The 12,375-nt window shown below is 50.0% G+C and overlaps 4 protein-coding genes across 6 annotated transcripts; 2 read left to right on the forward strand and 2 right to left on the reverse strand.

The window, feature by feature from the left end:
- Positions 1-1,536: 1,536 nt before the first annotated feature.
- LOC108151764 (vitamin K-dependent gamma-carboxylase) lies at positions 1,537-7,575 on the forward strand. 2 transcript variants are annotated; one of them, XM_017280607.2, is made up of 4 exons: positions 1,537-1,803; positions 5,329-5,884; positions 5,945-6,309; positions 6,366-7,575. In XM_017280607.2, exons 2-4 carry the CDS (start codon positions 5,337-5,339, stop codon positions 7,451-7,453), a joined length of 2,001 nt encoding a protein of 666 aa, XP_017136096.1. In that variant the 5' UTR covers positions 1,537-1,803; positions 5,329-5,336; the 3' UTR covers positions 7,454-7,575. The 2 variants fall into 2 exon arrangements, with proteins under 2 accessions (XP_017136096.1, XP_017136095.1); XM_017280606.2 differs by lacking the exon at positions 1,537-1,803 and having other exon boundaries at positions 5,294-5,884.
- Positions 2,678-5,248, forward strand: LOC108151768 (the record flags this gene model as incomplete). The annotated part of the gene is made up of 1 exon (XM_033387282.1): positions 2,678-5,248. A coding segment is annotated over one exon (921 nt), but the record flags the coding sequence as incomplete, so codon positions are not given.
- Positions 7,576-7,599: 24 nt separating the features above from the next.
- Positions 7,600-12,359, reverse strand: LOC108151763 (ATP-binding cassette sub-family B member 7, mitochondrial). Of its 2 annotated transcripts, none has more exons than XM_017280604.2 (6): positions 12,151-12,359; positions 10,219-10,333; positions 9,744-9,981; positions 9,528-9,682; positions 8,120-9,468; positions 7,600-8,051 (listed from the first exon to the last, which is right to left on the reverse strand). In XM_017280604.2, exons 1-6 carry the CDS (start codon positions 12,262-12,264, stop codon positions 7,794-7,796), a joined length of 2,229 nt encoding a protein of 742 aa, XP_017136093.1. In that variant the 5' UTR covers positions 12,265-12,359; the 3' UTR covers positions 7,600-7,793. The 2 variants fall into 2 exon arrangements, with proteins under 2 accessions (XP_017136093.1, XP_017136094.1); XM_017280605.2 differs by having other exon boundaries at positions 9,744-9,867; positions 12,151-12,357.
- On the reverse strand, positions 10,244-12,241 carry LOC108151767 (SET domain-containing protein 4). The gene is made up of 3 exons (XM_017280611.2): positions 12,151-12,241; positions 10,396-11,877; positions 10,244-10,333 (listed from the first exon to the last, which is right to left on the reverse strand). The coding sequence occupies exon 2, from the start codon at positions 11,795-11,797 to the stop codon at positions 10,418-10,420; it is 1,380 nt and encodes a 459-aa protein (XP_017136100.1). The 5' UTR covers positions 11,798-11,877; positions 12,151-12,241; the 3' UTR covers positions 10,244-10,333; positions 10,396-10,417.
- Positions 12,360-12,375: the final 16 nt, after the last annotated feature.

A 12,375-nucleotide genomic window follows, 5' to 3' on the forward strand; every position in this document is an offset into this window, starting at 1 on the left:
ACAGAGCAATCAGAATGTGAGATGGACAGAGAGAGACAATGCGGAACATACAAACAAATGGAAAAGAAAAAACCCCCCACAAACCACAGATGGAAAATGAGAGTAAATATATATATGAACCGTATATAAACAATAATATTACTAATTAATTTAATGATTAATTGCACCCCGAAAATACATAATTATTTAAATAAATAAATAAAAACAAGCAAAACTGTCTTTTAAATTGATTTGCAAAAGTCTGACTAACAAGATTCATTTCTTAAGGATCCTCGAGATGCAGGTAATCTTTGAGAGACGAATCTTTGATAGATTGGTAGATCTGTATCTGTATAATAGATCGGTATGTACAATTAATCTGAAGCCAAAGCAAGAGCTATGATATCTACGACTAAGTCTTGTAAGCTCCAAGAGCGAGGCTTCCATACAAGAGGTCCTATGAATGAAGGTAGGGCTATTAAGATATGCGTAACCTTAAAGATTAAGATGTGCTTTATCTTGTACACGAATACACAGGTTAAAAATAGAATTTGGCGAAAAGTATAGCATATTTTTGAGCGCCGGGATGGCAGCCAAAATGCGCACTTGGCACTAGAATAGAAAAGGGATACGCTACGTCTCGGTACTCGGGCCCACGTGGATGCATACATAAATAACAATTGGGGCAAAGACAGAGCCGGAGCCGGAGCCGGAGCCAGCCAGAAATTATGGATAATGGAAATAAACCCGAGTCTGAGGTGCGACGCATAGATTTAAATCAGCCACAAAGGGGGATGGGGATGGGGATGGGGATACGGATATGACTGGGGGGAGGCAAGGCAAGGCAAGGGAAGGGAAGGAGGAGACTGAGGCCGAGGCGCCTGTTTATTATGCTTGCCACACCTGATTAAAATCTATTGACAATGCAGTCGACGACAAAATTGGAGCAGCACTAACAAGGCCCCCCCCCCCCCCACAAAGGAAGGAGCAGAAGTGTTGAGCACCTTGCCGGCCGTGCCGGTGCCGGTCCCGTTGCCGTTGCCGAGCTTCGTGCCGCGACCTCCCACTTAATGAAACCCAATTACTGAAGGGGGCCGTTGGCCAAATCCTGGAGGCGGATGGCAAACAATAACAGCTGCAGAGAGTCGTCAAGTCGAAGGCCCAGCTGCTGGGGCTCGCACCTGTAAACGCTGTTTGCCTTTTTCCGGCGATTCGTTGATACCCAGTAAGTTGCGGGTAGATATATTATAGAGCTAACTAAAATAAATAAACCATAAGGAAATTATCAAATTAGTCATATTGTCATGGCGCTTCCCTGGGTATCTGCCAGTCGAGGCTCACGACAGAGGCGGATCTACTTGTTTATTATTATTAACTTCGTTGCCATTTCCTGGCAAGGACATGCGCAAACACCCCCACTGCCAACCACACCCACACCCACACCCACACGACCATCATCCCCATCTCCGGCTGCACTGAGAGGGATACACGGCCGTATCTTTGTCCGTGTATAAATAAGGGGCAACCTTTGCGCACAGCCTCAGTTGGTGGACCGCGTTGCCTCCGTGTGTCCCTTTTCCCAGTTGCTCTTTGGCGTGAAGCGAGAGTGTTTCCGTTGCGGCTGCCAACTGTTGCAAGGCGTGGAAGAAGGAGTAGAAGAAGGAGTAGGAGTAGGAGTGCCTTTACTTAATTTAAAAATTCAAGCGTAATTTTGTCATTTTCGAAAGAAAGCCAATTTATAGATCACATCACGGGACTTGGATCACCTTAACTGATAATTCTACAAAAAGGATCTCCTCCATATAAAACAACTGAGATTCCAAGGTAGGTAACATTTTCTGATAATGAAAACAAAACCAAAAGACTTGTTTATAAGCTTAAGCCCGTTGAAAACTCTGCTGGAAGTTTTTCAAAATTCCAAAATAATTGAGAACACAAAACTTATCAACACTGAATACTCCCCGGGACGAGGCGTCGTGCAGAGCAGCCCTAATCGAATTACGAACAGGGTTGCCATGGCGCAATTTGCACACGAAATGCATTGTTTTTATTTTCCCTGCAACCGAGAGAGAGCGCAACAAACTCGTCGCCAGCGATGGCAATCATATGGCGAAAATAGCGGTTAAAAGCCACCCCAAGACACGTTGGGCAGCCAGGGCAGCGTATCCATGTTGAAGGTAAGGCGGTCCTACCGCTCTCTTCGCAGGCGACCGCCAGTCTGTTTGCCAATATTTCGCTTCTCGGAGAGCAACCATACCCTGCCTGGCTAGTCACCAAACATGCAGCTTTCATGGGGGTTGTTGGTTGCTTTTTGCTGGTGGCTGATTACTTGTTCGTTCTGCTCCGGCCAAGTCGATTCTGTATTCTGTCCAGTCATTCTGCAAACTTCGGAGCGTACGGTTCTCGAGTTCTTTTGTCGGTCGCGTTTCTCTCTTCCCCTCTCGATTTCAGCAATCTTCTCACACACACACACAAACACACACCACACTCACTGTCACTGATTGCCCCGATTGCCAGTCGCCAGTCAGTCAGTGCAGCGGTCAGAAAGAGAAAGAGCCGGAGCCAGAGCCAGAGCCAGACAGAGGCAGAAAAGAAAACCAACCTCGGACTTTCGCTCAAACTATATTTCGCAGTGTTCTTGTTGTTTTTGTTGTTTTCCCTGCTGATGGCTGTTGGCGTATAGCTGTTGTGTGTATAACTAACTGTAAATTGCCGCTGTTGCTGTCTCGCTTCCGTGCGCTGCGCCTGCCTGCCAGCCTGCCAGCCTGCTGCTTGTGTGTGTGTGTTTTCTCGACATTCTCCCTTCCCCCGTCTGCGTCTGGCATACCACGTCACGTCAGTCCCCGAGATTGAGATTGCACAGAACCAGAACCAGAACCAGAACCGAAGTCGAAAAGGAAACGGAAACCGCATCATCGCAATGGCCGAAAACTGCCCCAAGTGCAAGAAATCAATCAACGGGAAGGAGGCCGGGTTCATAATCTGCAACTCGGACGACTGCCGAAAGAAGTTCCATCGCACGTGCGTGAACATCGACGACGCCGTGTACGATGTCATCCAGAAGAACCCGATGGTTTCGTTCAACTGCGACGAGTGCAAAAATCAATCGCCACGGGCGCTCTCGTCGAAGCTGCACACCATCGAGGAGAAGGTGAACAAGGTGTGCAATGGCATCAACCAGATCCAGGGCCGGATGTACCAGCAGTACTTCCAGTTCGGCAACCAGCCACCCATGCAGCAGGCCAGCGCTCTGGACACCACCAAGAAGCATCCGCAGCAGAACAACCTCATCGTGGTCGGCAACAACTGCAATTCGGATCGATTGCAGGTCGTCTGCGACTACGGCCGCTGGGTGCAGGTGGGAAAATTCGCCACGAACACCAGCGAGGAGGATGTCATCGACCACCTGGCCGAGGAGCTAAAGATCAACAAGAACCTGGTCAAGTGCACCAAACTGGTCAAGAACGATGCCAATCTTTCGCAGCTATCCTACTGCAAGTTCAAGATCTCCATTCCGGACTATCGCTTCAACGAGCTCTTCAATGAGGCGATCTGGCCCAGCGGAGTTATGGTCAGTCCCTTCACTCCCCGCTCCCAGCTGAATCAGAATCGTCTATAGAGGGAGGGGTACGGCGGCCGGGAGAGTGGTGACACCAGGGTTAGGGTGAAGCCGCCGTGTGAGAAGTGAGAGAGACCGCCGCCGTAACAGAGAGAGAGAGAGAGAGAGAGAGAGAGAGGGAGACCCGAAAAAGAGAGAGAGAGAGAGAGAGTTGGCGCACGGAACTGCATTGAGGCGGCCTGAAACTCGCAAGGGATGATTTCCGGCCAGCGATAAAAACAACAACTGCAACCGACTGTCGTCGTGCCGTGTCGTGTCGTCGTGTCGGGTCGGGTCGGAGTGGGGGAGTGGGGTTGTTGCCCCCATTGTATGCAAATTTTTGACACTCAAAACCCTTGTCTAAATCTTTCAAAGCTTACCGAACCTATCTAAAAAATGAAAACCAAAAGCAGCAAATTTATTGAATTAACTTTGAAAATGCATTTTAAAATGTTTTAGCGTTGCGTAAATATCGACAAATGATAGACAAACAAAACTAAAAAAAAGTATTTTAATGGCAACTCACAGTAAAATAGAATGTGAAGCAAAATATTAGTCATTTATGCATAACTGTCGTACTTAAATTAAAGTAAACCCGCCCCTGCCCCCAAAACTAAGCGTATTAGACACAGCGATTAAAATTGAAACTAATATTTAAACCTCCTCCGGAGTTCGGACCGGAAACGAAACCCCAAACCCAAACCCAAACCCAAGCCCCCCACATTCTTTATCAAAGATTATTTCCTAAACATTATTGTACTACTTCCGAATACGAATACGAATACGAATACGAATGTGTATGTATGTATGTGTTTATGTATTTCCAAATTGGAATTCTACATTATATATAGTTTCACGAGAAATCGATAGCAAGTCCTACTATATTGCATGTGTACGGCATCTAACCAATTAAGTACTTAACCAAGTAAACAAGTAACCAAACCAAAAGTATATTCAAGCAGTCGACGGCTTATATTGTATTGTATTCGTATATATGTATGGTAGTTTGAGGCATTTTCAAAGCTTGTTCCCAACAAAGTTTGGAAATTTTGCAAACCAATGCACAGGACACTGGCAAATTGTAAAACCCGTTTAAATTCAGAACAGAAATATATGTATTTGTGTATTCGAAGGTGTACTATACTCGTATAAGCAGGAACAGAAACCGAAACAGCAAAACAAATGGAACCGATATCGGAATAACCTTAAAAAAATACAACAATAACACGGTTCCACACGGCTCATCATGTTTGCTGCTTTTTAATCAAACAAGAATTCGATACGAAGCTGGGCAAATTTGTTGCAATATTTACTCAAGAATCGAGTATAATGAGTGTAATTGATATATTTTTTTACGCGAAGCGAACCCGTTTCGCTCTCCAAACAGCAATATTTTCAATGGCCACGGTCGCGTCGTAGTCATACCCATCCGACTCCCATTTCCCAACGCCCATTCGATGTGAGAATGGGAAATGGCAGCTGGGGCAGCTGGGGCAGCTGGGGCAGCCGTGCTGTGGTCCGCACCCAATAAAGTTCAGAACAAACCGTAGATAATTATGCAAGAGTCAGCAAACGAAATGTAAAACACACATATATTATATATTTAGTATACAACAATATGCATGCATGTATTTATGTCAACTTTTTCAATAAATTCTAAAGAAAAAACACCCTAAAACCGCCGAATGTTTGCAATCGTGGGACACTTGTTTGTTTATCCTCGACCTAATAACACACGCCCATGTTTTCAGGACAAGCCATGACCAACTCCAAGCGAAAGCAATCCACGAAAACGTCCAGTTCCACGGATATCGCCCCCACAGACGATGTTCATCAGGTTACAGCACAGTCTACAGGCATGGGCAACCTCTTCAGAGAGTGCCTCGGTCATGAGCCGAGCAACTTCAGCAGTCTAACCAAATTCACCGCGTGGCTGCACCATCCTGTGGATGGGGCCGCCCTGGGTATCTTCCGGCTGCTCTTTGGAGTCGCCATGCTGGTGGACATTGCCGAGGAGCGGGGCGGTGGCCAGCTGGATGTGCGCTTTGGCGAGCCCCACCACTGCCACTTCCCGCTGTTCAACGGGATGCGGGCCCTGGCCTACCCGCTGATGGGATGCGTCTACCTGTGCATGTGGCTGGGGGCGTGGGGCATAATGCTGGGCTATCGGTTTCGTTCCAGCTGCCTGACCTTCATAGTCCCCTACTGGTACATCTTTCTGCTGGACAAGCCGACCTGGAACAACCACAGCTACCTGTTCGGGCTGGTGGGCACGCTGCTGCTGTTTACCCAGGCTGATAGCTACTGGTCTGATTAGAGCATACACCTTCCTTCGACCTACAGTCTAACTTGAATTGAAACTTACAGTTCGCTGGAGAGTTGGCTGAACCCTGGGAGGAGTCGGAGTCGGAGTCGGAGTCGGACCGTTCCCTACTGGAACTACTTTCTGATCAAGTTTCAGTTCTTCGTTCTGTACATGTACGCCGGCCTGAAGAAGATCTCAACGGAGTGGCTCTCCGGCTATGCCATGAGCAATCTCAGCCAGCACTGGGTGTTTTCTCCCTTCCGCCAGATGCTGGATCCGGAGCTGATCGATCTGCTGATTGTGCACTGGTTTACGGCCTTCTTTGATGTCTCCATTGCCTTCTTCATGACCGTCGAAAAGACGCGGCTGCTGGTCACTCCATTCATGATCAGTTTCCACCTGATGAACTCCCGCCTGTTCGTCATAGGTAAGTGCATAAGAATGACTATGTTTTGGACGGTGAAATTATTGCTCCTGTTGCAGGCATGTTTCCCTGGGTATGCCTGGCCGAAGTTCCTCTGTTTTTTGGCTTCGACTGGCCAAGGAGGATACGCGGCACGGCAAAGATTGCCCCATCCGAAGAGGCATCCCCAGCCAGGTCATCCCTTCTGGCCAGGCTGCGGACATGCCTTATACTCGGCTACTGCGGACTCCAGCTCTTCCTCCCGTACTCGCACTTCATCACCAAGGGATACAACAACTGGACCAATGGTCTGTACGGGTACTCCTGGGACATGATGGTGCACTCGTTCGACACCTTGCAGACCTCCATCCAGGTCGTGGACAACGACAACCAGCAGGTGCACAATCTCAATCCGTTCGCCTTCACCGAGTACGAGCGCTGGACGAAGTACGCGGACATGGCGGTGCAGTATGCCAAGTGCATCGAGGAGAACATACAGAACCAGCAGGTCAGGGGCCGTCCGTCGATTGGAAGAAACATTTCCATTTACTTTGACATCTGGTGCTCTATGAACGGCCGGTTCCAGCAGCGCTCCTTCGATCCACGCGTGGACTTGCTAAGGGCGCCGTGGTCGCCCTTTGAGAGCACGTCGTGGTCCCTGCCGCTGCTTAATGAGCTTACCCATATGCGTCCCAAGCTGCGGACGATCGAGAACGAGGTCCTGGCCTGGAATAACTACTCCGACGTTATATTTGTGGCCGACTTTCCGGGCCTGACGCTGATCAACTTCATTTCGCCCGATCTCATCAACTGCACCCTGACGATCCTCGAGGGAAATGTGCGCTACAAGAGCGGCATTGAGCAGGAGTCGTATTTCCTTACCGCCGGCAAGAGCATAGGCCTGGGGAGCAACATCACCCACTTCGTGACCACAATTGGGCAGAAGCCCGCCTCCTATTTGTTCACGTACACCAACAAAACCATGTTGGAGCAGGATATCTCAATCGAGGAGACTGCTGCAGAGGCGAAGCGTCCCCTACTGCCGCTGTGGAAGGAGTTCGAGCAGCGCGTGACCAACTACAAGCAGTTCCTCGGACACATTGGGAACTGTGTGCTCTACCTGCTGTACGATGTGCCCATTCCGCTGGCCGTGCGGGAGAGAGATTAAGATTGAAGCAGCCCCAGTGCTCTGCGCGCTGCGTAAGCGATCCTTGCCTACTCGTAGCCCTAAGTGTGACTAATTGTATGGGTGATAAAACTGATAATAAATGTTCCATATTATACCACAGATGCACAGATGCACAGACGCCTGCCTTCTCTTATCTACAACTGTATTTACAAATGTCACAATATTACTTTCAGCCTAACGAACCATAACGAACCATCTCTGCCAGAGATGCAGAATAAACGATGAATTTAGAGGGTTAGGAAGGGCCGAATCAAGGAGTCGAGACGCACAAACAAACGCACACACATATTGTCCAAGCATCGTTGTGGCTTTATCTGCACTACGCCACGCCCCGTGCCTTCTTGGGCACGGACTCGTCTTCGGTGTCCCGACTGGGGTCGAACTGCTGCGTCTGCGTCTCCCACAGGCGGGCATAGAGACCGTTCTGCTTCAGCAACTGGGAGTGGGTGCCACGCTCGCCCACGCCGCCGTTCTCGAGGACTAGGATCTCATCGGCATCTTTCACTGTCGACAGGCGGTGGGCAATGCAAATGCTGGTGCGACCGGAGGTAGCGCGGCTCAAGGCCTGAAGGATATTCTGCGGGGCAAACGGATGGCAAAGATTAGCTGGTGCAAGCAGGAATCGATCAGAGTCAATGTACTCACATGCTCCGTAATGGAGTCCAGACTGCTGGTGGCCTCATCGAAGATCAGAATGGGCGTGTTTTTGAGGATGGCGCGAGCAATGGCCACGCGCTGCTTCTCGCCGCCGGACAACTTCAGTCCCCGCTCCCCCACCTGGGTGTTGTACTTGGCCGGCCAGCTCATGATGGAGTCGTGGAGATCGGCCATGCGAGCCGCATTCTGCACCTCCTCGTGCGACTTCGTCAGGTTGCCGTAGTGGATGTTGTGCTCGATGGTGTTGTGGAACAGCACTGAGTCCTGGGGAACGACGGCTATCGTCTTTCGCAGGCTCTCCAAATCAACAGAGCTAATGTCCTGGCCGCCAATCAGAACCTTGCCGGAATTGGGCTCAAAGAAACGGAATAGCAGGCGCACCATCGACGACTTGCCGGAGCCAGAGCCACCCACAAAAGCCACATTCTTGCCGGCGGGTATAGTGAAGGAGAGATCTCTAAAAATCGGCTTGCCGGGCTCGTACTCGAAGTTCACGTTGCGGAACTCAATCGAGGAGTTGCTGTTGTCGATGAACAAAGGCTGGGCATTGGGCGCCGTCTGGATGCGACTGTCTACGTTCATCAGCGTGAACATGGACTGCATGTCAAGTAGCGCCTGCCGCACCTCCCGGTAAACACTGCCCAGGAAGCCAAGAGGAATCGACAGCTGAAACAGCAGGGCATTAACCATCACCAGATCTCCCACGGTCATGTTGCCCTGGACGATCTCCTTGGCGGCCAGCACCATGATCAAACTGAGGGCGCTGCTGAAGATCGCGTTCTGGCCAAAGTTGAGGAGCGCCAGACTGGAGCTCGTCTTTAAGCTGGCCGCTTCGTACTTCTTCAGCACCTCGTTGTAGCAGCCAGCCTCGTACTTTTCGTTGTTGAAGTACTTGACCGTTTCGTAGTTGATCAGCGAGTCCACCGCCTTGTTGCCAGCCTCGTTCTCCGCCTGATTCATGTAGACACGGAAGCGTGTTCGCCACTGGGTCACGCTCAGTGTGTAGAGGGCATAGATGCCCACACAGCCCATGCTCACTCCGGCAAAGGCCAGGCCGCACTTGATCCCTAAAATGCTAGACACCAGAGCCAGCTCGAAGATCGTCGGCACAATGTTGAAGACCATGGCGGAGAGCACAAAGTTGATGCCGCGCGAGCCCCGATCGATGGTCTTTGACAGGGCACCCGTCTGCTTGTTCAGATGGAAGGCCAGATCCAGGTTGTGCAGATGAAGGAACACGTTGCTGGCTATCTTCCGAATGGAATGGTGGGCCACCTTCGCGAACACTGCATTGCGAAGCTCATTAAAGCCGGCGGCACTGGCTCTGGCAATGCCATCTACAAAATACACCATTAGTAATACCAATCTTAAGGAATTAAGTGATTCGATTTCTCACATCCCAAGAGCAAGGCAGTGGCTGTGGATAGCACCGCATCTGGCGCAGTGTCCATATTCAAAGTGGTCATGGTGTCCACAGCGCCCTTAAACATAAAAGGTACGCACACAGTCAGCACCTTGGATCCAGCCAGCAGGCCCAGGGATATGCCCACGCTGTATTTATAGAAGACACATAAATATTTATCTTCTCGGTAAAAGTTCCCTTAGAGCTCACCGTTTGCGCACCAGGGGATCTTCCTTGGGCCAAATGTAGGCCATCATCGCTCGCATCATATCCTTGGAGGTAACCTCCGGTGCGTCCAGCTTGCCCAGGCCAGACCCGCCATCGCTGCTGCCCCCTATATGAACGTGACATTGTCGAGATTGTTGTAGTTGAAGTGGTTGCGGTTGCCGTTGTCGTTGTCGTTGCCGTTGCCGTTGCAGCGTTGTCAGAGCTCCTTCTGGGGCTGCACCTGCGTTGAATTTACTTGAATGCAGCAAAATCCAAACAGGTGCTCAACACAACAAGCGAACAAACAAACGAAACGAGCATTGGGCCGACTCTTGGTTACAAAGGAACTCACAAAACAAGACGGAATTTGGTTAGTCAAAGGAAGAGGATAAAAAGCTAACGAAACAATACACAACTATCAGTATTACAAGTGTTATCTACTGCAAAGACGTGGGTGAAGATCCGCGGTGGAACCTACCTTTGGCCTTCTTGCCAAACACGCCCCCCAGGAGCTTGCTACCGGGCGTGGGAGTAAAGGGTGTGATCTTTTTCCGCTTGGCATTATCGTCAGCACCGGCCAGCGACGAGTACAGCTGAAAAAGGACGCAATATTAGACACAGTCGGTTAGAAAATTACAATTAAACAGCTTTGTACTTTATTCGATTCTTAAGATAGGCTACTCTTCGTTGTGGAAATCAGATACCAATGCGCATTGCGCCGCCTCAAAGTCGTTCAGATATCGGACGCACTCCATCAGATAGGATCGGGCTACTGCACCGCTCTCTGTTAGCTGCGGAAGCTTGTCCAACTCCCCCGCAAATATCTGATACTCGCTGATCTTGTGGGCCACCAAATATGCCAGCTCTGGCTGCACATTGTCAAACTGATCGACATCGCCAAAAGCGATCTGATTGAGCAAATTGGGAAAGTAGGCCTGCTGCTTGAAGATCAGATGAAGGACCACTCGGAGGTTGTGCGAGCATCCGTCGTCGAGGTGAACAAACATCTGATCGCACAAATTGTGCTCCCTGATAAACTTAAAGATGTTGCGATGGTAGGTCTGCGTGGCCAGTGTTTTATTGAGCTTGATCATGTGTTCAATGTCCAGCAATGACACTTCAAAGTAGTCATGGGCATTCCCCTTCAGCCAAAATCCGTACTCTGTCAACAGCTTGAAATTGGTAAGCGCTCCATAGCTGATGTACAACTGGTCGTAAGGCTTGAGCTCAGGTATGGGCAGGCCATTTAGTGTTACAACATAGTCCTGTCCCTGGATCTCGGCAGTTGTTTGAACAGCGTCCGAATGGTTGAACAGGTCCAGGAACGGAGCCAATGCTAGGTTTGTATTCCCGCTCAGGAGAGGCTGGAAGTGGCTCTTGCTTGACTGCAGTTTCAGCAGACGGGCATTGAGGTAGACGCTACGAGTATTTACGGCGAAGTAGGCCACTCGATACTCCGACAGAGTCCATATCTCTTGGCAGTACCTCTGGCCGCAGCCCTCACAATACTGCGATCCCACCAGGGTCTTGAGAATTTCGTAGTAGTCGCGTATCTGTCGATTTTGGGACACGGTGCGCTCGAGCACTGACTCCGGCAGGCACTGCAGCTCGGGTATGGTGCAGAAATAGGGCGTGGTGTAGCTTCTAGGCAGAGTATCCAGGTAAACACCAATATCAGAGTTTTGTGAACAATCGTGCAAGTGCTTCTGGTGCATCAAGTAGCAGGCGATCAGGGCCTGAAACGAAATGCGTGCATCCTTGTCGAATAGATCCTTATTGAAGAGGCCTTTGAACGCCTGGTCTGCCTCCAGAGTAGCTATGCTTATGAGACACTCAACGGGCAGGCGGATCAGCTCATTCCCAGCCACGAACGACCGACGCTTTGAGCACAGTCCGCGCCCAGTCTGGACATAGGAGTGCGCTGATAGCTGCGTAGAGTTCTGCCAGCCCTGGGCATGCAGCTGGACGTAGAGAGCCTGCAGGCTGTTCGATTTGTGCGCGTCAACAGTTGGCGATTCGCTGGCCTGGCGTCGACGAAGGCGTTGTGTGCGACCCATGGCTATTCCTTTCAGTCTGTGGCTGCGTGTGTGCTGTTTTGGCCGTGCTACTATGTGTGTATGCTATGCGTATGTGCTTACTGCAACGAAAGAAGCAAGTGCGTAGTACATTAATTCATTGAAATTACACTCTCGATCTCTAAAAGGGCCAAAACAACACACACGCATACTGTTGCCTGACCTCTTTCTTTGCTTTCATTTTGCCTGTTGCTATTCTAATTGATGGAATATTCCGCTACAATAGTACTGCGATTCACGCATAATTACGAAATCGTAATCTAGTCGGGAGACTTTATCTAGCCGAGTGGCCTTGAGACACGGCCACGGGCGCAGATGAGCCCCGGAACACTTACCACTCTCGCTGGCACGTGGCGGGCTCCTTTAGCAAGTCCGTAGCATGTCGCGCGGCAACTGGGGGAGGGGAGGTTTTTGCTGCACAGTTTCGTCAGGTGAAGAAGTCCAGCCATTACTTTATTGACAACCAAAAATATACAATCTCCTGAGCGCCGACCCTATGTTTATGTGACGAAGTGGGATCAGTGTTGGCTAACGCTGCAGTGTCAGCTGGGCGTCCGATA

Source organism: Drosophila miranda, chromosome XR (assembly GCF_003369915.1).
Source record: "Drosophila miranda strain MSH22 chromosome XR, D.miranda_PacBio2.1, whole genome shotgun sequence".
Lineage (NCBI taxonomy): Eukaryota > Metazoa > Arthropoda > Insecta > Diptera > Drosophilidae > Drosophila > Drosophila miranda.